The sequence below is a fragment of the Coregonus clupeaformis genome, chromosome 14, assembly GCF_020615455.1.
Source record: "Coregonus clupeaformis isolate EN_2021a chromosome 14, ASM2061545v1, whole genome shotgun sequence".
Taxonomy (NCBI): Eukaryota; Metazoa; Chordata; class Actinopteri; order Salmoniformes; family Salmonidae; genus Coregonus; species Coregonus clupeaformis.
In genome coordinates this window covers 2513223-2529488 of record NC_059205.1, presented here as the reverse complement: position 1 = coordinate 2529488, position 16266 = coordinate 2513223, and the positions used below count along the sequence as shown (strand labels likewise).

General features: G+C 40.9%; 1 protein-coding gene across 3 annotated transcripts in view; it reads right to left on the bottom strand.

The window, feature by feature from the left end:
* Positions 1-16266, bottom strand: part of LOC121580519 (EMILIN-2-like) — a 37948-nt gene that overhangs the window by 20247 nt on the left and 1435 nt on the right. The window contains exons 3-5 of one of the 3 annotated variants that reach the window (XR_006003073.2): positions 4033-4170; positions 2615-3332; positions 2366-2564 (exon numbers count right to left, since the gene is read on the bottom strand). Coding sequence is in view for 1 of the 3 variants with exons in the window: in XM_041895434.2 (XP_041751368.1) it covers positions 3007-3332; positions 4033-4170 (464 nt within the window). In the remaining 2 variants the exon portion in view is untranslated. Of the gene's footprint in view, positions 1-2365; positions 3333-4032; positions 4171-16266 lie in introns of those variants that run through there. The other 2 variants (XR_006003072.2, XM_041895434.2) reach the window with 2 other exon arrangements.

Below are 16266 nucleotides of genomic sequence, written 5' to 3'. Positions count from 1 at the left end.
ATACAGCTCAGTACCTGTGTAACAGTGTGTATACAGCTCAGTACCTGTGTAACAGTGTGTGTATACAGCTCAGTACCTGTGTAACAGTGTGTGTATACAGCTCAGTACCTGTGTAACAGTGTGTATACAGCTCAGTACCTGTGTAACAGTGTGTATACAGCTCAGTACCTGTGTAACAGTGTGTGTATACAGCTCAGTACCTGTGTAACAGTGTGTGTATACAGCTCAGTACCTGTGTAACAGTGTGTGTATACAGCTCAGTACCTGTGTAACAGTGTGTATACAGCTCAGTACCTGTGTAACAGTGTGTATACAGCTCAGTACCTGTGTAACAGTGTGTGGATACAGCTCAGTACCTGTGTAACAGTGTGTATACAGCTCAGTACCTGTGTAACAGTGTGTATACAGCTCAGTACCTGTGTAACAGTGTGTATACAGCTCAGTACCTGTGTAACAGTGTGTATACAGCTCAGTACCTGTGTAACAGTGTGTATACAGCTCAGTACCTGTGTAACAGTGTGTATACAGCTCAGTACCTGTGTAACAGTGTGTATACAGCTCAGTACCTGTGTAACAGTGTGTATACAGCTCAGTACCTGTGTAACAGTGTGTATACAGCTCAGTACCTGTGTAACAGTGTGTATACAGCTCAGTACCCGTGTAACAGTGTGTGTATACAGCTCAGTACCTGTGTAACAGTGTGTGTATACAGCTCAGTACCTGTGTAACAGTGTGTATACAGCTCAGTACCTGTGTAACAGTGTGTATACAGCTCAGTACCTGTGTAACAGTGTGTATACAGCTCAGTACCTGTGTAACAGTGTGTATACAGCTCAGTACCTGTGTAACAGTGTGTGTATACAGCTCAGTACCTGTGTAACAGTGTGTGATACAGCTCAGTACCTGTGTAACAGTGTGTATACAGCTCAGTACCTGTGTAACAGTGTGTTATACAGCTCAGTACCTGTGTAACAGTGTGTGTATACAGCTCAGTACCTGTGTAACAGTGTGGATACAGCTCAGTACCTGTGTAACAGTGTGTATACAGCTCAGTACCTGTGTAACAGTGTGTGTATACAGTACCTGTGTAACAGTGTGTACAGCTCAGTACCTGTCACTGCTCGACTAGATAATTGTATGTGTGGGGTACAGAGATGAGGTAGTCATTCAAAATCATGTTAACCACTATTATTGCACACAGAGTGAGTCCATTCAATTTATTATGTGATTTCTTAAGCAAATGTTTACTCCTGAACTTATTAAGGCCATAATAAAGGGTTTGAATACTTAAGACATTTCAGCTTTTCATTTTTTATTCATTTGTACACATTTCTAAAAACATAATTCCACTTTGACATTATGGGATATTGTCTGTAGGCCAGGGACCCAAAATCTCAATTTAATATATTTTAAATTCAGGCTGTAACACAACAAAATGTGGAAAATGTAAAGGGGTGTGAACACTTTCTGAAGGCAATGTATTGATCCTAATGAATATTCTGTTGAAGTTATTCATTTGTGTTGCCTTTGTTTGTGTGAGAAGTAATGTTATGGTGCAGTGAAGTGTGTGATGTTATGGTGCAGTGAAGTGTGTGATGTTATGGTGCAGTGAAGTGTGTGATGTTATGGTGCAGGGAAGTGTGTGATGTTATGGTGCAGGGAAGTGTGTGATGTTATGGTGCAGTGAAGTGTGTGGTGTTATGGTGCATTGAAGTGTGTGATGTTTTGGTGCAGGGAAGTGTGTGGTGTTATGGTGCAGGGAAGTGTGTGGTGTTATGATGCAGTGAAGTGTGTGATGTTATGGTGCATTGAAGTGTGTGATGTTTTGGTGCAGGGAAGTGTGTGGTGTTATGGTGCAGGGAAGTGTGTGGTGTTATGGTGCAGGGAAGTGTGTGGTGTTATGGTGCAGTGAAGTGTGTGGTGTTATGGTGCAGTGAAGTGTGTGGTGTTATGGTGCATTGAAGTGTGTGATGTTTTGGTGCAGGGAAGTGTGTGGTGTTATGGTGCAGGGAAGTGTGTGGTGTTATGGTGCAGGGAAGTGTGTGGTGTTATGGTGCAGTGAAGTGTGTGGTGTTATGGTGCAGTGAAGTGTGTGGTGTTTTGGTGCAGTGAAGTGTGTGATGTTATGGTGCAGTGAAGTGTGTGATGTTATGGTGCAGGGAAGTGTGTGGTATATAATGTCTAGCTGCACTGAGCAGCTCCAGCCCTACTCTAGGAGTCATGGAAACGCTGTCTGGATGTTTCTAATGATATCATGTATGACGTCATCAGAGTGGGACTAACCCTATATGTGTATATATATAATATTTACTGGAGCCCCTGTAATGACTCTTTCTAAAGTGAAGCCATACAGAATGACTTGACAAATCTTCAAATGGGTTTATTGACAACATACGTGAGGGAATGAATCATCCCTAGTGCTTTACTAATGGTAACAGTGATTTGGTATGGAATACTGAATAACTTGTATGACAGTTGAATCTAAACAGGATTTGATATGGAATACTGAATAACCTGTATGACAGTTGAATCTAAACAGGATTTGGTATGGAATACTGAATAACCTGTATGACAGTTGAATCTAAACAGGATTTGGTATGGAATACTGAATAACCTGTATGGTGGTCTCTTCTCTCTGACATTTTCTTAAAGAAAAAAAAAAGTAAATATATAATTTTATAAATGTTAATTTAGGAAAACTTTTAAAAACAAAAAGTAGAAAAAGAAAGCAGATATCTAGATTGTCAAATACATGAATGACCACTTAAAGTTTTGTGATATCTTTGGCATAATTGTTCAGTAAAAAAGTGCATAGAATTACTTTTTACATGATGAATATCTTTTAAAACACATGTATATCTATGATACAAATAATTATTCTGAACAACTGCAGGGTTGGAGGTGATTGGAGTTCTGGTATCTGTTTAAATGTATTCCTACTTTCTGATTGGTTGTGGAATGTACATGACCAAGTCCTTGCTGTGTGATTGGTTGGCCCAGTGGTAACTATCTGGTGATTGGCTGCGGGGCATAGAGGAAGATGGCGCTGAATGTTGATAGGATGTCTCTGGACTCTGTGGTGGCCAGCTGTCCTGCGGTCTGGACCAGAGCTACGTGGTCCCCTTTCCTCAGAGACAGGATCAGGCTGAACGAGACAGAGCCTCCACAGGGACAACTGTCCTGGGCCACTGTCCCTGCTCCAGACCCGGAGCTCATCAGCCTATGGACACTACGGTTGGAGACAGACAGAACAGCCTCCAGTCCCTCCCCCTGCCGAGACGTCAGAACTCCTGAGATCAGGTAACGCCCTTCCATCGGTATCGTGAAGATACCTGGAGAGAGGGAGGGAAAGATTATATTAGTCTGTGTGTGTGTCTCTCTGTGTGTGTGTGTGTGTGTCTGTGTGTGTCTCAGTCTGTGTGTCTCTCTGTGTGGGTGTGTCTCTGTGTGTGTGTCTCTGTGTGTGTGTGTGTCTGTGTGTGTGTGTGTGTTTCTCTGTGTGTGTCTCTGTGTGTGTGTCTCTGTGTGTGTGTCTCTGTGTGTGTGTGTGGACGTGTTTAACGATTCTTGTAGAAGTCCCCACAAGAATAGTAAACAAACAGAAATGTGTCCAACTGGGGACATTTTGTTAGTCCCCACAAGGTCAAATGCTATTTCTAGAGGGTTTAGGGTTAAGGTTAGAATTAGTGTTAGGGTTAGAATTACATTAAGGGTTAGCGTTAGGAGCTAGGGTTAGGTTTAGGGTTACGTTTTTGGGTTAGGGTTAGGGTTAGGGTTACGTTTTTGGGTTAAGGTTAGGGTTAGGGTTAGGTTTAGGGTTTAGGGAAAATAGAATTTTGAATGGGACTGAATTGTGTGTCCCCACAAGGTTAGCTGTACAATACTGTGTGTGTGTGTGTGTCTCTGTGTGTGTCTCTCTCTGTGTGTGTGTGTGTGTGTCTCTGTGTGTGTGTGTATCTCTGTGTGTGTGTGTGTGTGTGTGTGTGTGTGTGTGTGTGTGTGTGTGTGTGTGTGTGTGTGTGTCTATGTTACCTGTGTGAGGGTTGTAGTGCCCTCCATCGTTGACCAGCACCTTGTTGAAGCGGATGGTTCCAAACTCTCCAGAGAACTGAGTGGTCAGACCAGCAGAGAAGGAGAAGGGGTCTGCCAGGAAACTACTGTCTGAAGACACTGCGACACAAAGACAGACAGGTGGTATTAAATCAAAGTGCTTATGGAGAGTTAAATGTACACAGTTTAAAAACTATACAGTTTAATGCAATTAGTGACACATTGCTGTTCTGCGTAGTTGCGTAGCCCCTCAATTTGTAATTTGACGCAAGAGGGTCTAATGGCGCCAGAGGGAAGGGTGGCTGTTTTATGGTTATGGTTTTAGTTAGTTAGTTTGGTTAGGGTTAGGGTTAAGGCTTAAATTGTGCTACTTACTCTATTTTTTTCAGCTGATATAGTAATATAATCATGTTTCCACCATCATTTCCTAACCCTAACCCGGGTTAGCCTAATGACCTATGACCTAAAAGAGCTTCTGGACATCAGAGCAGCTATCACTAACCTCCATCTGGACGAGGACTTATACTTCAATGAGTCGGAGGCAAAAGACATATTGATTACTGCGGACCAAGCCGAAATCCCTGACACTCGAAGAAGGAGGAGACAGCGCTATAGATGCCGGTGTGCGGGTTAGGGTTAGGGTTAGGGTTAGGCTATAGATGCCGGCATGTGGGATACCTGACGAGACTACATCGGAGAGTGGATAAACCGCCTCTACCCTCTGTTCTATTGGGGAACGTGCAATCACTGGAGAATAAACTGGATGACCTCCGTTCAAGATTATCCTATCAACATGATCTGAAGTACTAACAGTGCATTCGGAAATGATTCAGACCCCTTGACTTTTTCCACATTTTGTTACGTTACAGCCTTATTTTAAAATTGATTACATTGTTTTTTTCTCTCCCTCATCATTCTACACACAATACACCATAATGACAAAGCAAAAACAGGTTTGTAGATATTTTTGAAAATGTATTACAAATAAAACACTGAAATATCACATTTACATAAGTATTTAGACCCTTTACTCAGTACTTTGTTGAAGCCCCTTTGGCAGTGGATTACAGCCTCCAGTCTTCTTGGGTATGACGCTACAAGCTTGGCACACCTGTATTTGGGGAGTTTCTCCCATTCTTCTCTGCAGATCCTCTCAAGCTCTGTCAGGGTGGATGGGGAGCATCGCTGCACAGCTATTTTCAAGTCTCCCCAGAGATGTTTGATCGGGTTCAAGTCCGGGCTCTGGCTGGGCCACTCAAGGACATTCAGAGACTTGTCCCGAAGCCACTCCTGTGTTGTCTTGGCTGTGTGCTTAGGGTCGTTGTCCTGTTGGAAGGTGAACCTTCGCCCCAGTCTGAGGTCCTGAAAACTCTGGAGCAGGTTTTCATCAAAGATCTCTCTGTACTTTGCTCTGTTCATCTTTCCCTCGATCCTGATTAGTCTCCCAGTCCCTGCCGCTGAAAAACATCCCCACAGCATGATGCTGCCACCACCATGCTTCACCGTAGGGATGGTGCCAGGTTTCCTACAGACGTGACGCTTGGCATTCAGGACAAAGAGTTCAATCTTGGTTTCACCAGACCAGATAATCTTGTTTCTCATGGTCTGAGAGTCCTTTAGGTGCCTTTTGGCAAATTCCAAGCGGGCTGTCATGGTCCTTTAACTGAGGAGTGGCTTCCGCCTGGCCACTCTACCATAAAGGCCTGATTGGTGGAGTGCTGCTGAGATGGTTGTCCTTCTGGAAGGTTCTCCCATCTCCACAGAGGAACTCTGGAGCTCTGTCAAAGTGAGAATCGGGTTCTTGGTCACCTCCCTGACCAAGGCCCTTCTCCCTCGATTGCTCAGTTTGGCCGGGTGGCCAGCTCTAGGAAGAGTCTTGGTGGTTCCTAACTTCTTCCATTTAAGAATGATGGAGGCCACTGTGTTCTTGGGGACCTTCAATGCTGCAGACATTTTTTGGTACCCTTCCCCAGATCTGTGCCTCGACACAATCCTGTCTCGGAGCTCTACGGACAATTCCTTCGACCTCATGTCTTGGTTTTTGCTCTGACATGCACTGTCAACTGTGGGACCTTATATAAACAGGTGTGTGCCTTGCCAAATCATGTCCAATCAATTGAATTTCGCACAGGTGGACTCCAATCAATTTTTAGAAACATCTCAAGGTTGGTCAATGGAAACAGGATGCACTTGAGCTCAATTTCGAGTCTCATAGCAAAGGGTCTGAATACTTATGTAATTAAGGTATATCTGTTTTTGCCTTGTCATTATGGAGTATTGTGTGTAGATTGATGAGTAAAAAAATAATTCAATAAATTTTCGAAAAAGTCAAGGGGTCTGAACACTTTCAGAATGCACTGTAAATCTAGCTGTTTTTTCTACACATCGGCAGGACAGAACGGCAGCGTCAGGGAAGCTCAGCGGAGGGGGTGTGTGTCTCTTTGTTAACAGCAAATGGTACACGATCTCTAATATTAAGGAAGTTCTGCTTGCCTGAGTTAGAATACCTCATGATAAACTGCAGACCACACTATTTACCAAGAGAGTTCATCTATGTTAAGATACAGGACTGTTTCGCTAGCACACACTGGAATATTTTCCGGGACTCATCCAATGGCATTGGGGAGTTTACCACATCAGTCACCGGCTTCATCAATAAGTACATTGACGATGTTGTCCCCACTGTGACTGTACGTACATATCCCAATCAGAAGCCATGGATTACTGGCAACATCCGCACTGAGCTAAATGCTAGAGCTGCCGCTTTCAAGAAGCGGGGCACTTATAAGAAATCCCGCTTGCCCTCAGACTAACCATCAAACAGACAAAGCATAAATAAAGGACCAAGATTGAATCCTACTACACCGGCTCTGACGCTCGTTGGATGTGGCAGGGCTTACAAACTATCACAGCTTACAAAGGGAAACCCAGCCACGAGCTGTCCAGTGATGCGAGTCTAACAGATGAGCTAAATACCTTCTATGCGTGCTTCGTTGCTACCAACACTGAACTATGCACGAGAGCACCAGCTGTTCCAGATGACTGTGTGAACACCAGTGGTGGAAAAGTACCCAATATTCATACTTGAGTAAAAGTAAACATACCTAAATAGAAAATGACTCAAGTAAAAGTGAAAGTCACACAGTAAAATACTACTTGAGTAAAAGTCTAAAAGTATTCGGTTTTAAATATACTTAAGTATCAAAAGTAAATGTAATTGCTCAAATATACTTAACTATCAAAAGTAAAAGTAAAAGTATAAATCATTTCAAATTCCTTATATTAAGCAAACCAGACAGCACGATTTTATTGTTTTTTAAATTTATTTATGGATAGCCAGGGGCACACTCCAACACTCAGACATCATTTACAAATGAAGCATTTGTGTTTAGTGAGTACGCCAGATCAGAGGCAGTAGGGATGACCAGGGATGTTCTCTTGATAAGTGTGTGAATTGTACCATTTTCCTATCCTGCTAATCATTCAAAATATAAAAAGTACTTTTGGGTGTCAGGGAAAATGTATGGAGTAAAAAATACATTATTTTCTTGTTGTCAAAATATAAATAGTAAAGTAATGTACAGATACCCCCAAAAACTACTTAAGTTGTAAATATTTATTTAAGTATTTAACACCACGCAATCTGTAGCTGATGTGAGTAAGACCTTTAAACAGGTTAACTTTAACAAGGCCGCAGGACCAGACGGATTACCAGGACACGTACTCAGAGCATGCGCTGACCAGCTGGTAAGCGTCTTTACTGACATTTTCAACCTCTCCCTGACCCAGTCTGTAATACCTACATGTTTCAAGCAGACCACCATAGTCCCTGTGCCCAAGGACACCAAGGTAACCTGTCTAAATGACTATCACCCTGTAGCACTCACATCTGTAGCCATGAAATGCTTTGAAAGGCTGGTTATGGCTCACATCAACACCATCATCGCAGACACCCTGGACCCACTCCAATTCGCATACCGCCCCAACGGAGCCACAGATGACGCAATCTCAGTTGCACTCCACACTGCCCTCTCCCACCTGGACAAGAGGAATACGGGAGAATGCTGTTCATTGACTACAGCTCAGCGTTCAACACCATAGTGCCCTCAAACCTCATTACTAAGCTAAGGACCATGGAACTAAACACCTCCCTCTGCAACTGGGTACTGTCACCATTCCTGCTGACCAACCATGGAAGCACGTCACCCGCCTTAGGGCAAATGGAGGGAAGCAGCCTGTGGCGAGTGGGGTTTCTTTAGCGTTGGGAAGCCCGACCCAAATCCAGTTGTCGAACAGCTTCGCCCTCCTGGCTTCGGAGGTTCAACTGCCATCGTCACCTATACAGACTCTTTCCCAGGGGGATTCTGCCTTGGATTCTGTCTTGGACTCGGATCCTCCATGTTCCCGGGGGACTCTGCCTTAGACTCGGATCTGCTGCCCTCCTCCTCTTAACGGACCTCGAGGATGTCTGATGCACCGGATCCTTGGTCAGCCATGTGGGGTCAAACAACATTAGAAGGGCTAGCTCGGAGGTGCTGAAACTGTATTTTAAAGATTCTAGCTCTGAAAGACCCCTAAAAGCAGCCGATTATTTCAGGCCCTGTGCCATCGCTGGGCCCCGGCAGCGAAAGGTTCAGCAGGCTACTGGCATTACACATCTAGCTAAAAGATTACTGTAGTTCTGTTTGCATAACTTTTATAGATACATTTGACACCTTTTGGAAACAGAAGATGCTCTACAGGAATGACGGTGTCCATCCAAATCATCTCGGTGCCTGGACCCTGTTCTCGCATTTCAAGGCTGCATTAAGACAATGACTTATCAGTGACCCAAGCCCTGCTCAGATAATCCCTACCATTGTGTCGCTGAACTGTCATAGTGCTGCTGCAAATTCCCAGGGGTGTTGGCAGTCATAATGTAAATAACCTAATTTCTGTTCCTCTAAATGCCTCTTCCAAACGGACAGCTATTGTCAGCAGTAATCATGCGCCTATGACCCTGAGTTATACTGTTAGCACTGAGACATTTTGCCCTAGTAGGAAGCCCACTGTGAGCAGTTCACCCTGCACTATCAGCTCAAATATAAATATCGCTGTCATGTATACCTCTGATAAGCCTCCCAGTAAAGCAATAAAAACAATCAAGGATCCCAGAAATGTGCTAAAAATAGCCCACATTAACATATGTAGCCTAAGAGGTTAATGAAATCGATTACCTGCTAGCAACAGAAACCATTTATATACATGACTATCTCTGAAGCTCACTTAGATAATTCCTTTGATGATACAGGGGTACAAGGTTATAACATCTACAGAAAAGCCAGGAATGCCAATGGAGGAGGTATTGCTGTTTATATTCAGTCATATTCCTGTAAAGCGTAGAGAGGATCTCATGTTAAATGCTGTTGAAGTAATATGGCTACAGGTTCACTTGCCTCACCTAAAGCCTATTCTTGTGGGAAGTTGCTATAGACCACCAAGTGCTAACAGTCAGTATCTGGATAATATGTGTGAAATGCTTGATAATATATGTGATATCAACAGAGAGGTATATTTTCTAAATATTGAATAGCTTTTATCAAGCTGTCCACTCAAGAAAAAGCTTCAAACTGTAACCAGTGCCTGCAACCTGGTTCAGGTTATCAGTCAACCTACCAGGGTAGTTACAAACAGCACAGGAATGTAATCATCCACATGTATTGAGCACATCTTTACTAATGCTGCAGAATTTTGCTTTAAAGCAGTATCCAAATCCATTGGATGTAGTGATCACAATATAGTAGCCATATCTAGGAAAACCAAAGTTCCAAAGGTTGGGCCTAATATAGTGTATAAGAGATCATGCAAGAGGTTTTGTAGTGATTCCTATGTTGAAGACATTAAAAATATTTGTTTGTCTGATGTGTGTAATGAGGAATATCCTGACGCTGCACTTGAAGCATTTATGAAATGGTTTATTCCAGTTACTAATCTGGTTTGGGTTTAGTGGGATTATCATTTGTTTTTCAACAAGACAATGACCAAACACACCTCCAGGCTGTGTAAGAGCTATTTTACCAAGAAGGAGAGTGATGGAGTGGTGCATAAGATGACCTGGCCTCGACAATCCCCCGACCTCAACCGAATTGAGATGGTTTGGGATGAGTCGGACGGCAAATTGAAGGAAAAGCCACCAACAAGTGCTCAGCATACAGTGAGAGAAAAAAGTATTTGATCCCGTGCTGATTTTGTACGTTTGCCCACTGACAAAAGACATGATCAGTCTATAATTTTAATGGTAGGTTTATTTGAACAGTGAGAGACAGAACTACATATCTGTATTGTAGATATGTAGTGGTATAATAATGTGTTGTATTGTAGATATGTAGGGTTGTAATAATGTGTTGTATTGTAGATATGTAGTGGTGTAATAATGTGTTGTATTGTAGATATGTAGTGGTGTAATAATGTGTTGTATTGTAGATATGTAGTGGTAGAGTAGTGGTGTAATAATGTATTGTATTGTAGATATGTAGTGGTGTAATAATGTGTTGTATTGTAGATATGTAGTGGTGTAATAATGTGTTGTATTGTAGATATGTAGTGGTGTAATAATGTGTTGTATTGTAGATATGTAGTGGTGTAATAATGTGTTGTATTGTAGATATGTAGTGGTGTAATAATGTGTTGTAATGTAGATATGTAGTGGTGTAATACTGTGTTGTATTGTAGATATGTAGTGGTAGAGTAGTGGTGTAATAATGTGTTGTATTGTAGATATGTAGTGGTGTAATAATGTGTTGTATTGTAGATATGTAGTGGTAGAGTAGTGATGTAATAATGTGTTGTATTGTAGATATGTAGTGGTGTAATAATGTATTGTATTGTAGATATGTAGTGGTAGAGTAGTGGTGTAATAATGTGTTGTATTGCAGATATGTAGTGGTGTAATAATGTGTTATATTGTAGATATGTAGTGGTAGAGTAGTGGTGTAATAATGTGTTGTATTGTAGATATGTAGTGGTGTAATAATGTATAGTATTGTAGATATGTAGTGGTGTAATAATGTGTTGTATTGTAGATATGTAGTGGTGTAATAATGTGTTGTTTTGTAAATATGTAGTGGTAGAGTAGTGGTGTAATAATGTGTTGTATTGTAGATATGTAGTGGTAGAGTAGTGGTGTAATAATGTGTTGTATTGTAGATATGTAGTGGTGTAATAATGTGTTGTATTGTAAATATGTAGTGGTAGAGTAGTGGTGTAATAATGTGTTGTATTGTAGATATGTAGTGGTGTAATAATGTGTTGTATTGTAGATATGTAGTGGTGTAATAATGTGTTGTATTGTAGATATGTAGGGGTGTAATAATGTGTTGTATTGTAGATATGTAGTGGTGTAATAATGTGTTGTATTGTAGATATGTAGTGGTAGAGTAGTGGTGAAATAATGTGTTGTATTGTAGATATGTAGTGGTGTAATAATGTGTTGTATTGTAGATATGTAGTGGTGTAATAATGTATTGTATTGTAGATATGTAGTGGTAGAGTAGTGGTGTAATAATGTGTTGTATTGTAGATATGTGGTGGTGTAATAATGTATTGTATTGTAGATATGTAGTGGTGTAATAATGTGTTGTATTGTAGATATGTAGTGGTAGAGTAGTGGTGTAATAATGTGTTGTATTGTAGATATGTAGTGGTGTAATAATGTGTTGTATTGTAGATATGTAGTGGTGTAATAATGTATTGTATTGTAGATATGTAGTGGTGTAATAATGTGTTGTATTGTAGATATGTAGTGGTGTAATAATGTATTGTATTGTAGATATGTAGTGGTAGAGTAGTGGAGTAATAATGTGTTGTATTGTAGATATGTGGTGGTGTAATAATGTATTGTATTGTAGATATGTAGTGGTGTAATAATGTGTTGTATTGTAGATATGTAGTGGTAGAGTAGTGGAGTAATAATGTGTTGTATTGTAGATATGTGGTGGTGTAATAATGTATTGTATTGTAGATATGTAGTGGTGTAATAATGTGTTGTATTGTAGATATGTAGTGGTAGAGTAGTGGTGTAATAATGTGTTGTATTGTAGATATGTAGTGGTGTAATAATGTGTTGTATTGTAGATATGTAGTGGTGTAATAATGTGTTGTATTGTAGATATGTAGTGGTGTAATAATGTGTTGTATTGTAGATATGTAGTGGTGTAATAATGTGTTGTATTGTAGATATGTAGTGGTGTAATAATGTGTTGTATTGTAGATATGTAGTGGTAGAGTAGTGGTGTAATAATGTGTTGTATTGTAGATATGTAGTGGTGTAATAATGTATTGTATTGTAGATATGTAGTGGTGTAATAATGTGTTGTATTGTAGATATGTAGGGGTGTAATAATGTGTTGTATTGTAGATATGTAGTGGTGTAATAATGTGTTGTATTGTAGATATGTAGTGGTGTAATAATGTGTTGTATTGTAAATATGTAGTGGTGTAATAATGTGTTGTATTGTAGATATGTAGTGGTGTAATAATGTATTGTTTTGTAGATATGTAGTGGTGTAATAATGTGTTGTATTGTAGATATGTAGGGGTGTAATAATGTGTTGTATTGTAGATATGTAGTGGTGTAATAATGTGTTGTATTGTAGATATGTAGTGGTGTAATAATGTGTTGTATTGTAAATATGTAGTGGTGTAATAATGTGTTGTATTGTAGATATGTAGTGGTGTAATAATGTATTGTTTTGTAGATATGTAGTGGTGTAATAATGTGTTGTATTGTAGATATGTAGTGGTAGAGTAGTGGTGTAATAATGTGTTGTATTGTAGATATGTAGTGGTGTAATAATGTATTGTATTGTAGATATGTAGTGGTGTAATAATGTGTTGTATTGTAGATATGTAGTGGTAGAGTAGTGGTGAAATAATGTGTTGTATTGTAGATATGTAGTGGTGTAATAATGTGTTGTATTGTAGATATGTAGTGGTGTAATAATGTATTGTATTGTAGATATGTAGTGGTAGAGTAGTGGTGTAATAATGTGTTGTATTGTAGATATGTGGTGGTGTAATAATGTATTGTATTGTAGATATGTAGTGGTGTAATAATGTGTTGTATTGTAGATATGTAGTGGTAGAGTAGTGGTGTAATAATGTGTTGTATTGTAGATATGTAGTGGTGTAATAATGTGTTGTATTGTAGATATGTAGTGGTGTAATAATGTATTGTATTGTAGATATGTAGTGGTAGAGTAGTGGAGTAATAATGTGTTGTATTGTAGATATGTGGTGGTGTAATAATGTATTGTATTGTAGATATGTAGTGGTGTAATAATGTGTTGTATTGTAGATATGTAGTGGTAGAGTAGTGGTGTAATAATGTGTTGTATTGTAGATATGTAGTGGTGTAATAATGTGTTGTATTGTAGATATGTAGTGGTGTAATAATGTGTTGTATGCATTGTAGATATGTAGTGGTGTAATAATGTGTTGTATTGTAGATATGTAGTGGTGTAATAATGTGTTGTAATGTAGATATGTAGTGGTAGTAATGTATTGTACACAATAATGTATTGTTTTATTATAATGTGATTGGACCTCAGGAATGAAAAAATGTGTACAGTGCATTCGGAAAGAGTTGACTTAACATTTCCACATTTTGATACGTTACAGCCTCATTCTAAAATTGTTTACATTTTCATCAGATCAAATCTACACATAATACGCCATAATGACAAAGTAAAAACAGGTTTTTAGAAATGTATGCTAATAAAAAAATACATTAACAATGAAATATCACATTTACATAAGTATTCAGACCTTTTACTCAGTACTTTGTTGAAGCACCTTTGGCAGTGATTACAGCCTCGGGTCTTCTTGGGTATGACGCTACAAGCTTGACACACCTGTATTTGGGGAGTTTCTCCCATTCTTCTCTGCAGATCCTCTCAAGCTCTGTCAGGTTGGATGGGGAGTGTCGCTGCACAGCTATTTTCAGATCTCTCCAGAGATGTTCGATAAGAGATAGAGATGTTCGATAGGTTTCAAGTCTGGGCTCTGGCTGTGCCACTCAAGGACATTCAGAGACTTGTCCCGAAGCCACTCCTGCGTTGTCTTGGTTGTGTGCTTAGGGTTGTTGTCCTGTTGGAAAGTGAACCTTCACCCCAGTCTGAGGTCCTGAGCGCTCTATAGCAGGTCTTCATCAAAGATCTCTCTGTACTTTGCTCCATGAATCTTTCCCTCGATCCTGACTAGTCTCCCAGTCCCTGCCACTGAAAAACATCCCCACAGCATGATGCTGTCACCACCATGCTTCAACGTAGGCATGGTGCCAGGTTTCCTCCAGACGTGACGCTCGGCATTCAGGCATTGTCCTTCTGGAAGGTTCTCCCATCTCCACAGAGGAACTCTGGAGCTCTGTCAGATTGACCATCAGGTTCTTGGTCACCTCCCTGACCAAAGCCCTTCTCCCCCGATTGCTCAGTTTGGCCGGGTGGCCAGCTCTAGGAAGCGTCTTGGTGGTTCCAAACTTCTTACATTTAAGAATGATGGAGGCCACTGTGTTCTTGGGGACATTCAATGCTGAACAAATGTTTTGGTACCCTTCCCCAGATCTGTGCCTCAACGCAATCCTGTCTTGGAGCTCTACAGACAATTCCTTCGACCTCCTGGCTTGGTTTTTGCTCTGACATCAGCTGTTCCGGACGACTATGTGATCACGCTCTCCGTAGCCGATGTGAGTAAGACTTTTAAGGTCAACATTCACAAGGCCGCAGGGCCAGACGGATTACCAGGATGTATAATCCGAGCATGCGCTGACCAACTGGCAAGTGTCTTCACTGACATTTTCAACATGTCCCTGACTGAGTCTGTAATACCAACATGTTTCAAGCAGACCACCATAGTCCCTGTGCCCAAGAACACTAAGATAACCTGCCTAAATGACTACCGACCCGTAGCACTCATATCTGTAGCCATGAAGTGCTTTGAAAGGCTGGTCATGGCTCACATCAACACCATTATCCCAGAAACCTTAGACCCACTCCAATTTGCATAACGCCCCAACAGATCCACAGATGATGCAATCTCTATTGCACTCCACACTGCCCTTTCCCACCTGGACAAGAGGAACACCTACGTGAGAATGATGTTCATTGACTACAGCTCAGTGTTCAACACCATAGTGCCCTCAAAGCTCATCACTAAGCTAAGGACCCAGGGACTAAACACCTCCCTCTGCAACTGGATCCTGGACTTCCTGACGGGCCGCCCCCAGGTGGTAAGGGTAGGGAACAACACATCTGCCACGCTTATCCTCAACACGAGGGCCCCTCAACTGGATCCCTGTTCACCCACGACTGAGTGGCCAAGCACGACTCCAACACTTTCATTAAGTTTGCCGACGACACAACGGTGGTAGGCCTGATCACCGTCAACGATGAGACAGCCAATAGGGAGGAGATCAGAGACCTGGCCGTGTCGTGCCAGGATAACAACCTCTCCCTCAACGTGTTCAAGACAAAGGAGATGATTGTGGACTACTATTGTGGAGTCATTAAAACCAATTTTTCAACCACTCCACAAATTTCTTGTTAACAAACTATAGTTTTGGCACGACAGTTAGGACATCTACTTTGTGCATGACAGAAGTAATTTTTCCAACAATTGTTTACAGACAGATTATTTCATTTATAATTCACTGTATCACAATTCCAGTGGGTCAGAAGTTTATATACACTAAGTTGACTGTGCCTTTAAACAGCTTGGAAAATTCCAGAAAATGATGTCATGGCTTTAGAAGCTTCTGATAGGCTAATTTACATCATTTGAGTCAATTGGAGGTGTACCTGTGGATGTATTTCAAGGCCTACCTTCAAACTCAGTGCCTCTTTGCTTGACATCATGGGAAAATCAAAAGAATTCAGCCAAGACCTCAGAAAAAAGATTGTAGACCTCCACAAGTCTGGTTCATCCTTGCGAGCAATTTCCAAACGCCTGAAGGTACCACGTTCATCTGTACAAACAATAGTATGAAAGTATAAACACCAAGGGACCACGCAGCCATCATACCGCTCAGGAAGGAGACACGTTCTGTCTCCTAGAGATGAACGTACTTTGGTGCGAACCAATCCCAGAACAACAGCAAAGGACCTTGTGAAGATGCTGGAGGAAACAGGTACAAAAGTATCTATATTCACATTAAAACAAGTCCTATATTGACATAACATGAAA